The sequence below is a fragment of the Artemia franciscana genome, unplaced genomic scaffold, assembly GCF_032884065.1.
Source record: "Artemia franciscana unplaced genomic scaffold, ASM3288406v1 PGA_scaffold_231, whole genome shotgun sequence".
Taxonomy (NCBI): Eukaryota; Metazoa; Arthropoda; class Branchiopoda; order Anostraca; family Artemiidae; genus Artemia; species Artemia franciscana.
In genome coordinates, this window is record NW_027062650.1 from 47,868 (window position 1) to 66,874 (window position 19,007).

Sequence of the window (19,007 nt, forward strand, 5' to 3'; positions counted from 1 at the left end):
CCTAAGGCTATCCTGTAAAATTTGTAAGGGAAATAATAAAGAAAAGGCAGATTAAGCGTGAAAAAGATAATACGGGACATTGTTAAAAAAAAAAAATAATAATTGTCACGATACTTCAAGAGTGAGAGGTTTCTTTTTTTGATTTCCATTAAACAGTAAAATTCTTAGTTCAAAAGTGTTTGAAAGGCCATCGATAAATACATCAGCTTTTTGATTGCCAAGTAGATATATTCGTCACTAAATTCCAATCCAGTTCAATTTAGATTATCTTGTTTAGAAAGAAATTAAAACTTTCAGAAAAGTTGAAAGACGCATTTTTCCCCAAAAAGTCATGTTACTTACAATATTAAAATATGTTGCACTTCTTGTGTATTGTGGGTTTTTAAGTAGAGGCAAATGGGCTTTACATCATCCCTTCTTTTTCTTTAATTTAATTCAATAATTTTTATCATCTTAGGTTTACGTGTAACTGTTATTAAACAAATGTAAAAATAACCAGTAATTAATTAAGTGATAATGACCTCTTTAGTAATCTTTAAGTAAAAGTAATAAGCTAGCAATTTAGATTTCTTAGAAGCCATGTCTTGTGTTTTTATAAATTTAGGTAATAATACTTTACACTTGGTAACCATTTCATTTAGAAAAGTCATATTTTTTTTTAACTGTAATCCTTCGATTATATTAATTTTTTAATTATTATATTTTTAATGAGAATGTTTAATAAAAGGGGCTTCTCCTCCTCGACACCCCGCTCCTTACGCTAAAGTTTTTTATTGTTTTAAAAAGTAGAGTTGCGAGAAAGAATCAAACTTTAGCGCAAGGAGCGGGGTGTCGAGGAGGAGAAGCCCCTTTCATATACGGAGTAATTTCTGTTCGTTTTAAGTTTTAATGTCGCTCCTTACTTTCATTTAAAAAAACTTATTTTTTTATTTAATTTCTGAAAGTTTTTTAATTAATACATGTCTGATTTTGGCTCTCCGTACATAAATTATTAAAATGAAATTTGCATATTAATTCTTTTTTTGGCTAAATGGCTTTCTCTTAGTTTTGATCAGACGATTTTGAGAAATAAGGGGTGGGGAAGGAGGTCTTGTTGCCCTCCAATTTTTCGGTTACTTAAAAAGGCAACTAGATCTTTTATTTTTAAAGAACGTTTTTATTAGTAAAAAAAAAAATACGCAACTTAAGAATTAACTTACGTAACAAACTTTTATATTCTTATATTTTTGATTATATATATGAGGGGGTTGGTCCCCTCGTTAATACCTCGCTCTTCACACTAAATCTTGTTTTATCCCAATTCTTTAAGAATGACCCCTGAATCAGAAAGGCCGTAGAATAAATAGTTGAAATTATTTTAAAAATTTTTAGCATAAAGAGTGAAGTGTTTATCTCCTCCTAAATACCTCGCTCTTTATGCTAAAGTATTTTTAGAACCCCTCATATGCGTAATAATCTCTGTTCCTTTTAAGTTTTAGTGCTTCTCCTTACTTTCAATTGAAAAAACTTTTTCATGTTTATATTTTCATTGTTTTTTTTATAGTAATGCTAGAAAGTCCTGCGCCCTTTTCATTGAATTTCTCTTCCCCCATGAAATATTCCTCCAAGGAAAGATCCTCCCATATATCCTCCTCCCCTGAACCCCACACCCAAACCAAAAAAAATCCCCCTGATAACGTCGGTACACTTCCCAGTAACCATTACTGTATGTAAACATTGGTCAAAGTTTGTAACTTGCAGCCCCTCCCCCAGGGACTGTGGGGGGTAAGTCATCCCCAAAGACATAGTTATTATGGTTTTCGACTATGCGGAACAAAATGGCTATCTCAAAATTTTGATCCGTTGACTTTGGGGAAAAAATGAGCGTGGGAGGGGGCCTAGGTGCCCTCCAATTTTTTTGGTCACTTAAAAAGGGCACTAGAACTTTTCATTTCCGTTAGAATGAGCCCTTTTGCAACACTCTAGGACTCCTTGGTCGATACGATGACCCCTGGGAAAAAAACAACAAAAAAACAAATAAACACGCACCCGTGATTTGTCTTCTGGCAAAAAATACGAAATTCCACACTTTTGTAGATTGGACCTTGAAATTTTTTCTATAGGGTTCTCTGATACGCTGAATGCGATGGTGTAATTTTCGTTAAGATGACCTATGACTTTTAGGGGGTGTTACCCCTTATTTTCCAAAATAAGGCAAATTTTCTCAGGCTCGTAACCTTTGATGACAAAGACTAAATTTGATGAAACTTATATATTTGAAATCAGCATAAAAATCCGATTCTTTTGATATATCTTTTAGCATCAAAATTCCGTTTTTTAGAGTTTCGTTTACTATTGAGCCGGGTCGCTCCTTACTACAGTTCGTTACCACGAACTGTTTGATAAGTTTCATCAAATTTAGTCTTACCCATCAAAAGCTACGAGCTTGAGAAAATTTGCGTTATTTAAGAAAATAGGGGGAAACACCCCCTAAAAGTTATAGAATCTTAACGAAAATCACACCATCAGATTCAGCGTATCAGAGAACCCTACTGTAGAAGTTTCAAGCTCCTATCTACAATTATATGGAATTTTATTTTTTTGCCAGAAAGCAGATCACGGATGCGTGTTTATTTGTTTGTTTGTTTTTTTTGTTTTTTTTGTTGTTGTTTTTTTTTTTTTTCCCCAGGGGTGATCGTATCGACCCAGTTGTCCTATAATGTTGCAAGAGGGCTCATTCTAACGGAAATGAAAAGTTCTAGTGCCCTTTTTAAGTGACCAAAAAAATTCGAGGGCACCTAGGCCTCCTCCCACGCTAATTATCTTCCCAAAGTCAACGGATCAAAATTCTGAGATAGCCATTTTATTCAGCGTAGTCAAAAAACCTTATAACTATGTCTTTGGGGACGACTTACTCTCCCACAGTCCCCGTGGGAGGGGTTACAAGTTCAAAACTTTGACCAGTGCTTACATACAGTAATGGTTATTGGGAAGTGTACAGGCGTTTTCAGGAGGATGTTTTGGTTGGAGGCAGGGGTTGAGAAGAGGGGGATATGCTGGGGGAACCTTCCATCGAGGAATTTGTCATGAGGGAAGAAAATTTCCATGAAGAGAGCGCAGGATTTACTTGCATTACTTAAAAAAAAAAAACAATGAAAAAATAAATATGAAAAAGTTTTTTTCAGCTGGAAGTAAGCAGCAGCATTCAAACTTAAAACGAACAGAAATTATTACCCATATACGCTAAAGTTTTTTACTGTTTTAAAATGTAGAGCTAAGCGAAAGAGTCAAACTTTAGCGTAAAGAGCGGGGCGTTGAGAAGGAAAAGCCCCTTTCATATACGGAGTAATTTCTGTTCGTTTTAAGTTTTAATGTCGCTCCTTACTTTCATTTAAAAAACTTTTTTTTTTAATTTAGTCATAATCATAGTTCACTCTTTGAATTTATTTTTCACGGAAGCTCATTTCTGGGATTCTATAAATTTGTAAATTCACATTTTATGCTTAATAACTATTTTGTTTTTGGCGTTATGTTGTTATGCTGGAAGCTCATTTTTGTGTATATATTAGTTCGTATAAACATATTTTATGCTTTGTAACCATCTTATGTTTAATGTTATTTTGTTATATTGAATATAGGTTTTTCATTCATTTAAGATCACAAAAAATTAATATTTCATGGAAGCTCATTTTCGTGCTTGTTAATAAACATGTTGTATGCTTTGTAGTCATCTTATGTTTGGTGTTATGTTATGATGCTGAATATGAATTTTCAAAAAAGACACTTTTACTATGAATTAAGATGCTTAGAATTACACAAAAGTCAGAACATCACTAAATAGGCCAAAAATTTATATTTCATGGAAGCTCATTTTTGTGCTTCTATTAATTCGTACAAACATATTTTACTCTTTGTAACCATCTTATGTTTGGTTTTAAGTTGTTATGTTGAATGCGGCTTTTCAAACGGGATATGTTTTAAGATGCAAACGGGACTATCATTTAAGATGCTTAAGCATACAAAAAGTATAAAACATAACTTAATAGACTAGAAACTTATATATTTATGGAATCTCATTTTTGTATTACTATCAATTTGCAAAAAAAAAAAAAATATGCTTTGTAACCATCTTATGTTTAATGTTATGTTTTTATAATGAGCAAAGGTTCTCAAAAATGAAATTTTTATTTACTTAAGAGGCTTATAATCACAAAAATTCAGAGCACCAATTAATAAGCTACCGATTTCATTTCATGGAAGCTCACTTTTGTGTTTCTATTAATTCGTATTAACATGGTTTCTGAATTGTAAATATCTTATGTTTGGTGTTATGTTGTTATGTTGCATGTGGCTTTTCAGAAAATGCATTTTTTTTACAATCAATTAAGATGATTGAGATTGCAAAAATTCAGAACCACACTTAATAGGTTATAAATTTATATTTCATGGAAGCTCATTTTTGTGCTTCTATTAATTCGTATAAATCTATTTTATGTTTTGTAACCATTTCATGTTTGGTATTATGTTGTTATTTTTAATATGTATTTTCAAACAGGAAATTTTCTATTATCAATTAGAATACTTAAGATTACAAAAAGTCAGAGCACCAATTAATAAACTACCAATTTTATTTCAAGGAAGCTCATTTTTGGGTTTCTATTAACTCGTATAAACTTATTCTATATTTTGTAATCATTTTGTGTTTGTTGCTATGTTGTTATACCAAATATTTATTTTCAAACAAAACTTTTTGAAAACACATTTTCGTATTTCAATCTTAAAAATCAATTAATATTCTTAAGATTACAAAAAGTTAACATCACTTAATAGGCTAGGAATTTATATTTCATGGAAGCTCATTTTTGTGCTTCTACTAATTTGTATAAGTGTATTTTTTGCTTCGTAACCGTTTTATGTTTGGTGTTATGTTGTTAAGCTGAATATTGTTTTTCAAATAGGTCATATTTACTATCAATTAAGATGCTTAAGATTGCAAAAAAATTGGAACATCACTTACTAGGCTATAAATTTATATTTCAATGAGGCTCATTTATGTGCTTCTATTAATTCGTGCAAAAAAAAATTATGCTCTGTAACCATCTTGTTTGGTGTTATGTTCATATGCTAAATATGGATTTTCAAAGAAGACATTTCTTTACCTTTAATTAATATGCTTAAGATTACAAAAAGTCAAAACATCCCGTAATAGGCTAGAAATTTGTATTTAATTGAAGCTCATTTTTTGTGCTTCTTTTAATTCGTATAACCTTTTTTTTTACCATTTTATGTTTGGTGTTATGTTGTTATGTTGAATGTGGATTTTCAAACAGGACATTTTTCACTGTCTATTGAGATGCTTCAGATTACAGAAATTAAGAACATCCCTTAATAAGCTAGAAACAAACATTTCATGGAAGCCCTTTTTGTGCTTCTATTAATTCATATAATCATATTTTTTATGCTGAGAAACCATCTTATGTTTAATTTTATGTTGCTAGATTGAATATAGGTTTTCAAAAAGGAAATTTTTATTCTCTTAAGATGCTTAAGATCACAGAACGAGTATCAATTAATAAGCTACCAATTTTATTTGATGTAAGCTCATTCTTGTGTTTCTATTAATTCGTATAAACATATTTTATGCTTTTAACTATCTTATGTGTGGTGTTTTAATGTTATACTGAATAAGGATTTCCAAAAAAGACATTCCTTACTATAAATTAAGCTGCTTAAGATTACAAAAAGTCAGAACATCACTTAATAGGCTTGAAGTTTATATTTTATAGAAGCTCATTTTTATACTTCCATTAATTCGTATAACTAGATATTGTGCTTTGTAACCATTTTATGTTTGGTGTTGTGTTGCTATGTTGAATGTGGATTTTCAAACAGGACATTTTTCATTGTCAATTAAGATGGTTATGATTAGAAAAATTTCAGAACATCACTTAATAGGCTAGAAACTTATATTTCATGGAAGCTCAATTTTGTGCTTCTTAAAACTCGTACAATCTTAGTTTACACTTTAAAATCATATTATGTTCAACAGTAATATAAGATTTCCAAATAAAATATTTAGTTCACAGTAAGTTAAAAGGCTTAAGATTACAAAAATCCAATTATAAATTGATAAGCCACCAATTTGAATATCATAAGTGGCGTCGTTTATGGGAAAAGGGGGTATTCCCCACAATAATTTGAAGAAAAATTATTATAAAGCCTGTGCCCCTTGACCCTCCAGATGAAGACCCCTCTTGCTCACTAATAAAAATGCTAGAGCTACGCCTCTGGATTCACAACGAAGATTTTTTTTGTGTCACTGTAACTTCAACTACTTATACTTCAGCATTTGTAACTATCCTTAGTTTTAAAAGCCGTACGGTATTTCAAATTCTACCTTTGAATGCAATTTCAATTAAAATATTATAGAACATCAATTAATAAGATACCAATCTGTATTTCATGAAGGTTCATCTTTGTGCTTTTAAAAACTCATATAATTATAATTATAGTTTACACTTTGTAACCGTCTTAAATCGAGCAGTCATATAGTTTATTAAACAACATATTTGAATTCTCTTTTAATTTAGATGTGTAAAATAATAAAAATTCAGATCACTATTTAATAAGCCACCAATTTATATTTCATAGAAGCTCTTTTATGTGCATCTATAAGCTCGTATAATCATACTTCACACTTTGTAACTGTTTTAACAGTCTCATGGTTTTTCAAACAGCATCTTAGAATCCTCTGTCAATTAAGATAAGATACCAAAAAGTCAGAACATCATTTAATAAGCTACCAATTTACTTTTCATGGAAGCTCATTTATATGTTTCCAAAAACTCGTACAATATTAGCTTACAATTTGTAATCACATTTTCTTCAACATTAATATGGGTTTCTAAATAAAACATACCAAACAGTTCGTGGTAATGAACTGTAAGTAAGGAGCAACCCGGCTCAACAGACACCAAAACTCTAAAAAATGGTATTTCAATGCCAATAGACAAATCAAAAGAATTCGCTTTTCATGCTGATTTCAAATGTATAAACTTGATCAAGTTTAGCCTTACCCATCAAAGGTTACGTGCCTAAGAAAATTCCCCCGATTTTCCAAAAAAAGGAAAAACACCCCTTATGAGTTAAGTGATCGTATTACAAATCACACCATCAGATTCAGTGTATCAGAGAACTCTACCGTATAGGTTTAAAGCTCTTATCTGCAAAAATGTGGAATTTTGTATTTTTTGCCACAAGAAAAATCACAAATGTGTGTTTAACTGTTTTTTGTTTTGTCTTTTTTCCCAGGGGTATTTTATCAATCCAGTGGTCCTGGAATATCAGAAGAGGGCTCGTTCAAACGAAATTAAAGTTCTAGTGGCCTTTTTAAGTGACTAAGAAATTGGAGGGCAACTAGGCCCTCTTTCCCACCCCTTTTTCCGAAAATTGCCCGATCAAAATTTTGAAACAGTCATTGTGTTCATCATAGTTGAAAGGCCCAATAACTATACCTTTGGTTATAACATGAACCCCCACATCCCGAGGAGAAAGATCTTCAAGCTATAGCATTTTGCAATTGTTTACGCATAGTATTCGTTAGTGGGATGCATGCAAACATTTTCGGGTAGTGGAACATATTTTTTGCTGGGGGTTTTTCCACGGGGGAATTTTCCATGTGGAGGGAAGTTTCCAGGGAGTGAAATTATCAGGGAAAATTATAAACCGCGCGAATTTGTCAGGATTCTTAAACAAATTCTTTTTTATGTCTTGCTCTCGTTTCCGTCTCAGTTTTACGCACGGAGTGGCTAAGAGTAATTGTCCGGGGTAAATTTTCACCGGGATTGAATTGTCTAGAGGATATTCCCGTGGGGAGGGGGTTTTCCAGGGATTTTGGGCCATATCTCCAGGCATTATTCAGAAAATAATCAGAAATTAAAAAAGAAAAAATAAATTTTTCAACAGAAAGTAAGGAGCAACATTAAAACTTAAAACAAACAGAAATTATTACGTATATATGTGGGCTGGCCCCCTCCTGAACACCTCGGTCTTTAGGCTAAAGTTTGAATTTTGTCCAAATTCTTTAAAATGACTCCCGAAATACGAGGGCCGTTTAATTAGGACAATAATACACTTTTTTAGTTTTTAAAAGTACTAAAAAGCCTTACCGTAAAGGGCGAGGTGTTGAGGAGGGGGCAACCCTCTTCATAAACGTAATAATTTCTGTTCGTTTTAGGTTTTAATAAATTTCTCCTTAATTTCAGTTGAAAAAACTTGCTCTTTTTATTTTACATTAAAATAATCTGAATATAAATTGATAAGCTACCAATTTGGCTTTCACGGAAGCTTGATTTTGTGCCATGGTAACTTCAAGTACTTGTTAAAATGTTCTGTAAGAGCATAAAAGAGAAAAAAGAAAGAAAGAGACACATCAATGCGACCGACGCAAAAAAGTGTTCTCCTTACTGTTCAAAGTTTTCAAAACCTAAAAATGATATCTGTATCTATCATAAAATTTTCTGAAATTATACCATATAACCTGACTTCAAAACCAAGAAGTTTCTATTACTTATTTTTTATGGGCTACCAATGCAGCTTTGGTATCGTCCCCAACTCTGACTCCTGACTCCGACATTCAACTCTGTCTCCTGACTCCGATATTCAACTCTAACTCCTGAGACTGAATTTACCCTCCCGGTACCACAAAATAGAGTAATACGAGGGGCATTTAAAAAATACGTGAAATGCTTGTCAACAAGGTATTGGCAACCATTTTCTATGACTGTGAAGGGGTTTTACTTGTGTTTTTTTTTTAAATAGTCAAAAAGGATAGAAGCATCACCTAGAAAAGTTACATGACGTCCAAGGAGGTTGTTTTAACTAGAAAAATCTAGTTAAATCATGGATCTTGCAAACTCATTGTATACTGAAAGATCTGTTGCAATAGAAAAGCAATTGAAAAATTCTGCTTGTTTTCTTAAAGGCCTTCTACTACAAGAAATATGAACCACATTTATGTGAAACCAGCTGAGTATTCCTTCAAAACGTCAAAATTACAACAAAAAATTTTAAAGAAAACATTCCCCTGTTTTAAAACATTCACAACAATTCACCTTAATTAACGAATGTTTCTCATTTATGGAATCAAAATAATATTTTTTTCTATTAACGCCTTGCTCTTTGCGCTAAAGTTTGACTCTTTCTCTCAACTCTACTTTTTAAAACAGTAAAAACTTTAGCGTAAAGAGCAGGGCGTTGAAGAGGGAGCAGCCCCTTTCATATACGGGGCAATTTCTGTTCGTTTTAAGTTTTAATGTCGCTCCTTTCTTTCAGTTAAAAAAAACTTGTTTTTTTAATTTAATTTCTGAACGTTTTTTTAGTCAATCCATGTTTTGGTTTCGGCTCTCTGTAGATGAATAATTAAAGCGAAATTTGCATATTTATTTATTTGGCTAAATGGCTCTCCCATAGTTTTGATCGAATGATTTTGAGAAAAAAGGAGGGGAGGAGGCCCAGTTGCCCTCCAATTATTTGGGTACTTAAAAAGGCAACTAGAACTTTTAGTTCTTTACGAACGTTTTCATTAGTAAAAGATATACGTAACGTACGAATTAGCTTACGTAACAAACTTCTATATTCGTACGTTTTTATTACGTATATGAGAGGGTTCACCCTCTCGTCAATACCTCACTCTTTAGACTAAAGCTTCAATTTTGAGGCTGTGGAATAAATAGCTGAAATTACTAAAAATACTTTAGCGTAAAGAGTGAGGTATTACAAGGAGGTGAACCCCTTATATGCGTAATATTTTCTGTTCGTTTTAAGTTTTAATGCTAATCCTTACTTCCAGTTGAAAAAAAAACTTTTTCATGTTTATTTTTTCATTGTTTTATTTAATAATGCTAAGAAATCTTCTTCCCCCATGACAAATTCCTCCATGGAAAGTTTTCCCACATAACCCCGTCTTTTCACCCCCCCCCCCTCCAACCAAAAGATCCCCCTGAAAATGTCTGTACACTTCCCAATAACCATTACTATATCCAAACACTGCATATAGGTGATCAATATGATCACCCCTGGGAAAAAGAAAAACAAACAAATAAACACGCATCCGTGATGTCTTCTGGCAAAAAATATAAAATTCCACATTATTTTAGATAGGAGCTTATAACTTGTACAGTAGGGTTCTCCAATACTCTAAATCTGATGGTGTGATTTTCGTTAAGATTCTATAGCTTTTAGGGGGTGTTTCTCCCTATTTTCTAATATAGGATTTTATTTCCGTATGAATAATTTCTTAGACCCCACTGCTTTTCCATTTACGAAACAAATAATTGAAGAAAAAACGGGTTTAATTTTTTTAAATAAAGCAGTGACAACAAAATAAAATAAAAACTACACTTTAACTAACAAAAAATATAAATACTCCGAATATTTCGGCCCCACCTCCGGGAGCCTTTCTCAACGGGAAAAAAAACAAAAAGGGAGAAAATTACAACAATTTAAGACTATTTTTAAGACATTTTAAAAATGCCACGACAACTAAATCAAACTAAAAAATATAAACAATCAAATATAAAAGAAACAAGAACTCACATTTTTAAAACAAACACTCCCGCACTTGACTGTAACTTCAGAAAAAACTGCAATAATTGTTTCTATTGGCACTTTCCTCTGCCACAATCCATGTATAAATGGGGATCTATCAAAGATGAAAAATATAAATACTTGTAACAATACGAAAAAGAGGTCACCCAACCCCCAAATCCAATCAAAATCTTACAGGTTTATGAAACACAATTATGAATTATAAATTGAATGGATTTTTTCATTTGTTATTTTAGCTGCCGTCCGTTGACTTCTTACAGCATTGACCATGCTTTGACCTCCGTTCGCAAGGTTATTACTTGTTTCAGGACAATTATTCAAATCAATACTCATTGAAGTTTTTGACTGGTCTTTAATTAAACTATTATAAATTGAATTTATTTTAAATTCCCCCTCATCTCTATTGATACTCATACCCCCATAGATAATCTTTTTTATTTCTATAATTTCTCTGAAACTTTGTAAAAGTCCTACAGACTTATCAATAATTTTTGTCTGATCAAATAAAATACTATGATGAGGAAAATTATACACGTGACCAGCTATAGCGGATTCAAAAGTATCAGGTTTTTTATTTTGTTTCAGCGAGCAATCTATCGCATATTTGTGTTGCTGTAGCCTATTTTTTAAATTCTGCTGTGTTCTACCTACATAAAATTTACCACAAGAGCATGGAATTTTGTATACCCCCTGTTGTATATTTCTTGGAACTTTATCTTTTCCGTTATTTAGCCATGAGCTTATATTTTGTCCTGATTTAAAAGTTGTTTTTATATTATGTTTTTTTAATTCTTTCCTTAATTTCTGTGACAACCTTGGGATATAAGGCAAAGTTATGTAATTTGGTTTTTGATTTGATTCATTTTCTTCTAATTTTACAGGTTCCAGTAACTTTTTTTTCCTTTTTTCAATTATTTGAGAAATCATATTTTCGGGATATCCATTTCCTACTAGAATATCCTTAATAAAAATTAATTCACTACTAATGTATTCTGGTGAAGCTAAATTTAACACTCCATCCACTAAAGAAATTAAACCAAAATTTTGGGGCAGATATATGGATGATGTATTAGTTATTTGGAATTATGGGGAATCACAAATTGAAGGTTTTCTGGAACATTTAAATAATTTGGGAGGGGAATTAGTTTTTACAATTGAAAATGAAACAGAGAAAAAATTACCGTTTCTGGATATTTGGATCCATAGAAAGAATAATAAACTAGTGTTTTCAATTTACCGTAAACCAACTAATAACAACCGCTATTTGTCTTTCACATCAAATCACCCGATCCAAGTAAAAAGGGGGGTAGTTATTTCTTTAGTGGATAGAGTGTTAAATTTAGCTTCACCAGAATACATTAGTAGTGAATTAATTTTTATTAAGGATATTCTAGTAGGAAATGGATATCCCGAAAATATGATTTCTCAAATAATTGAAAAAAGGAAAAAAAAGTTACTGGAACCTGTAAAATTAGAAGAAAATGAATCAAATCAAAAACCAAATTACATAACTTTGCCTTATATCCCAAGGTTGTCACAGAAATTAAGGAAAGAATTAAAGAAACATAATATAAAAACAGCTTTTAAATCAGGACAAAATATAAGCTCATGGCTAAATAACGGAAAAGATAAAGTTCCAAGAAATATACAACAGGGGGTATACAAAATTCCATGCTCTTGTGGTAAATTTTATGTAGGTAGAACACAGCAGAATTTAAAAAATAGGCTACAGCAACACAAATATGCGATTGATTGCTCGCTAAGACAAAATAAAAAACCTGATACTTTTGAATCCGCTATAGCTGGTCACGTGTATAATTTTCCTCATCATAGTATTTTATTTGATCAGACAAAAATTATTGATAAGTCTGTAGGACTTTTACAAAGTTTCAGAGAAATTATAGAAATAAAAAAGATTATCTATGGGGGTATTAGTATCAATAGAGATGAGGGGGAATTTAAAATAAATTCAATTTATAATAGTTTAATTAAAGACCAGTCAAAAACTTCAATGAGTATTGATTTGCATAATTGTCCTGAAACAAGTAATAACCTTGCGAAAGGAGGTCAAAGCATGGTCAATGCTGTAAGAAGTCAACGGACGGCAGCTAAAATAGCCAATGAAAAAATCCATTCAATTTATAATTCATAATTGTGTTTCATAAACCTGTAAGATTTTGATTGGATTTGGGGGTTGGGTGACCTCTTTTTCGTATTGTTACAAGTATTTATATTTTTCATTTTTGATAGATCCCCATTTATACAGCGATTGTGGCAGAGGAAAGTGCCAATAGAAACAATTGTTGCAGTTTTTCTAAAGTTACAGTCAAGTGCGGGAGTGTTTGTTTTAAAAATGTGAGTTCTTGTTTCTTTTATATTTGATTGTTTATATTTTTTAGTTTGGTTTACTTGTCGTGGCATTTTTAAAATGTCTTAAAAATAGTCTTAAATTGTTGTAATTTTCTCCCTTTTTGTTTTTTTTTTCCCGTTGAAAAAGGCTCCCGGAGGTGGGGCCGAAATATTCGGAGTATTTTTATTTTTTGTTAGTTAAAGTGTAGTTTTTATTTTATTTTGTTGTCACTGCTTTATTTAAAAAAATTAAACCCGTTTTTTCTTCAATTATTTGTTCCGTATGAACTTCTATTAAGCCAACACCAACACAAGTAAAAGCTACCAATTTTGAATTCTATGAAGCCTTATTTTTGTACATCTAAAAAATTTGTTTAATGCTACTTTACGCTTCGATATGTTTTATTGTTAGCCTGCGCAGGTTTTTTTTTTAAATAAGCTGTTTGATTCGGTATCAATTCTTAATAAAAAAACAATATCAGAACATTCACGCACGTATCTGGGGATTTTAAAATGAACAATTTCCTGTGCTTAAAGGCTGTTATTTTAGGAATAGGCTTCGTAATTAAACCAACTTCAAAAACTTCCCATGGTCTCTGGATTAAAAGTAAAAATATACAGCAACTTACTGAATGACACCTACAGATTTTAAGTTTGATTCCACAATACATACAAAAGGATAAGAGAACAATGAACATAAAACACGGAAACATAACCCTCACGCTGTAGAAAATCAGTAGCCTTAGTCTAATATGCGAGAAAAAGTGAACAAGGTGACGCTAAGGTTCTGATATTCTATCCAGTCTCCTAGCTATCTTCACAACCTATCGAGAAAATAAAAACTTTATAAAACTATAAAGTGCTATTAAGAAGCTTAAGGTTAATAGTAGAGTCTCCTCCACACTTCGTGGAGTCCAATTTGGAGCTGGGCAGGGGCGAATTACCAAAGTACTTAAAAAGATTGCAAGCTGAAAGAACCCTAAAAATAATGGAGGACCGGCCCAAGAATACTTTGCAAGTCTTCTTGTCCCCTTTGATCTGGATGTATAAAATTACATAGACCTATCGAAATGTAGTAAAATGTTCTGTACTTACCTGATAGGTATTTATCAGATACACTTCTTTTCTGGTAAACCCTTACGCCTCTTTTAGCATGCTGATTTATTAAGTCCTTGAACTGTTTAGACTCGTCTGCACCAACTTCAAACTCTTTTTCTGCACTTCTAATTACATCAGGTACGGACTTTGTATGGTCACTTTTTTCCACCTCAGAACAATGTGGAGTTATGAAGCCACTCTGAGCTACTCCCGTTTCCTGAATTAGAGCATCACTTTTGCTAATATCGGCTTTAGCTGATAAAGTAGATAATATTTTTTTTGCCTCAGTAGAGGTGGCTCTCCTAGCAGTAGCATCTTTAGTATTAAATACGGTAAAAGGTTTCTCACTATCTTTCATTTTGTTTCTTAGATCATTTTTTCCAGATCTTAAATTTGATTTAATTGTGCTATAAGCATATTTCTCGGAACCAATCTCTGTGGCTTTGGTTGAGCCTAAACTTGACCTTCTTCCTGAAACTGATTCTAAATGGGGTTTTTGCTCTGTATCAAAAATTCTCTCTTTAGAGTATTTATACTCTGGTTTAGGCTGTATCTTTCCTCCTATTTTCGGATAGTTTATAGAACTTACCGAAGTATAATTTATTTTTTGACTTTTCTCTACTTTAGGTTGTATTTTTTCTCCCGCTCTCGGGTAGTTTATAGAGTTCACAGAAATGTCATTTAATATTGAAGCCCGAGGTACAGTTTTGGTGATTGAGCTTCCATGACTATGTGGTATTTGACTAGTTAATGAATAATGCTGGTTATTTGAAAGTGAGTGGGCCATTTCTGACGCGCGTTGGAAGCTGTCCAAGTCAGCAGAGGTTTGACATTTTGCTCCATAGCGTCGTCTCTGGCGCACTGGGAGAGGAGGAAGGAAGCCATGATAATTCAGCTACTCCTAAATTATGTATACATTATACGTATATATATATATATATATATATATATATATATATATATATATATATATATATATATATATATATATATATATGTATATTATATATATATATATATATATATATATATATATATATATATATATATATATATATATATATATATATATATATATATATATATATATATATATATATATATATATATATATATATATATATATATATATATATATATATATATATATATATATATATATATATATATATATATATATATATATATATATATATATATATATATATATATATATATATATGTATATTATATATATATATATATATATATATATATATATATATATATATATATATATATATATATATGTATATATATATATATATATATATATATATATATTTATATATATATATATATATATATATATATATATATATATATATATATATATATAATGGTAAAAAGTATATAATGGTAAGCTATGATGGTAAAAGTTAATTAATGATGGTAAGCTATGATGGTAAAAGTAAGCTATGATGGTAAAAGTTATATATATGTATATTATATATATATATATATATATATATATATATATATATATATATATATATATATATATATATATATATATATACATATATATATATATATATATATATATATATATATATATATATATATATATATATATATATATATATATATATATATATATATATATATATATATATATATATATATATGTATATTATATATATATATATATATATATATATATATATATATATATATATATATATATATATATATATATATATATATATATATATATATGTATATATATATATATATATATATATATATATATATATATAAATATATAATGGTAAAAAGTATATAATGGTAAGCTATGATGGTAAAAGTTAAAGTAAATTTATGTTTATTTAGGTTATTTTAGATTAAATTTGATTACAATATCAGAAATGGGTTAAAAACCTAACTTAACCTAGCCCAATCTAACCATAAAACCTTTTCATTAAACTGAAAAGGTTGACTGGCAACGCTGACATATATATATATATATATATATATATATATATATATATATATATATATATATATATATTATTACAATTTTTATAAATATTTTTACTCAATTCAATTCTTTTTAATAGGGTATTCAGGACGGTCTAAATTCAAAGAGGATTAAGGATTATATCCCCACCTTCTCAGGTCCCTGCTCTTTTATGCTGTAGTTTAGCTTTGATAACAATGCTACGGGAAACGGTGTTGATTTACGTATATTTACTCTAAATAGTGAGGAAAAGTTTCTTCAATATAAGGTGAGAAATTTCTCTAGGCTAAGATCTACTTCTTCACCATTCTTCAATATTTAAGAATTAATTTTCCTGTCAAATTCAAAGTTTCCACAAAAAAGGGGCATGTCTTGCCCTTAGCACAAGTATATCGACCTAAATACAACGGCAATCCCCCCAATATAGGCAATGGCTGAGGGGCATGACTTGAAGGTCAATAGTCCTAATAGAAATTATTGCGAAGAAATAATAAAAAAATGAACGAAAATATGCTTAACATAACTTTATTCTCAAAGTTGGAAGTAAAAGTTGCAATACAAGTTAAAATACAAATAGAGGTATATTAGAGGGAGTATACGCCCACCCCTTCCCTCATTTTTAGAGCAATCCTGGGTATGGTGTTAAAGTCAAACGTAAATAAAATAATTTTTTTTTTTTTTTGGTGGAACAAAAGAAGTTTAAGCTTTAACACACGTGAATTATTCTATGTAAGACTTCTACAGAGGACTACCTTGCACAGCCTCACTACTTGTAATGAAGTTTGAATTTTCCTGCTAATAATTCAAGAGCAAATGCTCAAATAGAAGGACTTAATGGACGCTCATTTGTGTTCAACAACAAGAATTTCCCGTTTAAAATTTTTGAAGGGGAATCAGTAACACAACACTTATATAACGGCTCACTAACTATATTTATCACATTCAAAAATTGTTTCAGTCAAGGGCTGGCAAAACTTTAGCGTACAGAGGGGGAATCCGGGAAGATGTACTTCTAATTATAAAATATTTTGATTTTTATGTTTTATTACTAGATGCAAATTAATATCACATGAAAAATATTTTTTTTGCAATAATAAATAATCAATGATTGGAATATAGACGTTAGCTAATTACTATTTCAATATTGTTCCTTTAATCACCACATTGTTGATAATCCTTGGAATATTAGATACATTGGTGCGCTAAACTAGCTAATCTAACTGACAAATATAAACTCGCCGTGTCACTGGACCCATTCCAATAGCTGGAACGTGGAACGCTTTTCTTTTTCCAGTTGTTTATTTCAGAATGTAAGAACATGAAATTCTAGTGTGGGATCTTTTAGGATTCTATTTCTATTGTTTGAAATAGAAAGACAGTTCCAGGATCTCTACGGTTTTGGCTCAAATGTTTAAGCAAAGATTATCTGTTTAGGTGCGTGGGTGATGAAAGGGGGAACTCCGTAAAGGTTGAAACGTTTTCAGAGGCAACACAGTAACGCCTCTTATTTATTATTTTACTCCAGCCATTTTCAATGGAAGGTGTTGGTGTTAAAACGTAGGAGGGGATTTATTGCCCAGAAATTGAGTGTTCTAGTGCCTCTTTTATAGCTGAAGGTGATTGGAAGGAAGTTAACCCTCCTGTGTACTTTTTTTCCGGGTACCTCCCCCTAAATATGGGGTAAAATGTAGTGATAGAGTATTCAATATGTGTTAACTACAATTTTTATGTATAATATGAAGTGAGACTTGTTTTTGTAACCTGTTTCTATCTCAATATTCCCAATTCTATATTTATACCCAAAAAATTGCTATCTATGGATTTTCATAGCCACTTCAAGATTAATTTTTTTTTTTTTGACAAAAAAAGCGAATGGCGAGAAAAACATTTCCTGAATATAGTGAAGTAATACATTAGACGTATCTTGCTAGATAATGTTCAAAATATTTTGTAGCACATTCTTTAATGGGTAACTGGAGAAATCTAGGAAAAAACATGAGAAATGACGGATGATCAAACAGTTCGTGGTAACGAACTGTAGTAAGGAGCGACCCGGCTCAATAGTAACCAAAACTCTAAAACACGGAATTTTGATATCAATAGTTACATCAAAAGAATCGCATTTTAATGCTGATTTTAAAAATATAAGTTTCATCAAGTTTAGTCTTACCCATCAGAAGTTAAGAGCCTGAGAAATCCGCCCTATTTTAGAAAATAGGGAGAAACACCCCCTAAAAGTCATAGAATCTTAATGAAAATCACACCATCAGATTTAGCGCATCAGAGAACCCTAATGTACAAGTCCAAGATCCTATCTACAAAAATGTGGAATTTTGTATTTTTTCCCACAAGACAAATCACGGATGCGTGTTTATTTTATTTTTTTGTTTTTCTTTTTCCCAGGGGTGATCGTATCGACCCAGTGGTCCTAGAATTTTGAGAGAGGGTTCATTCTAATGGAAATGAAAAGTTCTAGTGCCCTTTTTAAGTGACCAAAAAAATCGGAGGGCACCTAGGCCCCCTCCCACGCTCATTTTTTCCCAAAGTAGTTGGATCAAAATTCTGAGATAGCCATTTTATTCACCATAGTTTAAAGACCTAATAACTATGTCTTTGGGGATGACTTACCCCCCCCCCCACAGTCCCCGTGGGAGGGGCTGCAAGTTGCAAATTTTGATCAGTGTTTGTATATATTGATGGTTATTGGGAAATGTAGAGAAGTTTTCAGGGGGATTTTTTTGTTGGGAGGAGGGGGTTGAGAAGAGGGGGCTATGTGGGGGAAATTTTCCATGGAGGAATTTGTCATGGGGAAAGAAGATTTCCATAAAGGGGGCGCAGCATTTTCTAGCATTATTTAAAAAAACAATGAGAAAATAAATATGAAAAGGTTTTTTCAACTGGAAGTATGGAGTAGCATTAAAACTTAAAACAAACAGAAAATATTACGCATATAAGGGGTTCACCTCCTCCTAAT

General features: G+C 31.1%; 1 protein-coding gene across 1 annotated transcript in view; it reads right to left on the reverse strand.

Moving 5' to 3' along the window:
* The window catches only part of LOC136041535 (uncharacterized), a 35,072-nt gene extending 17,792 nt beyond the window's left edge, over positions 1-17,280 (reverse strand). Inside the window, exons 1-2 of the mRNA XM_065726229.1 lie at positions 17,168-17,280; positions 14,032-14,935 (exon numbers count right to left, since the gene is read on the reverse strand). Of these exons, the coding sequence (XP_065582301.1) occupies positions 14,032-14,821 (790 nt within the window). The 5' untranslated portion in view covers positions 14,822-14,935; positions 17,168-17,280. The remainder of the gene's footprint in view (positions 1-14,031; positions 14,936-17,167) is intronic.
* Positions 17,281-19,007: the final 1,727 nt, after the last annotated feature.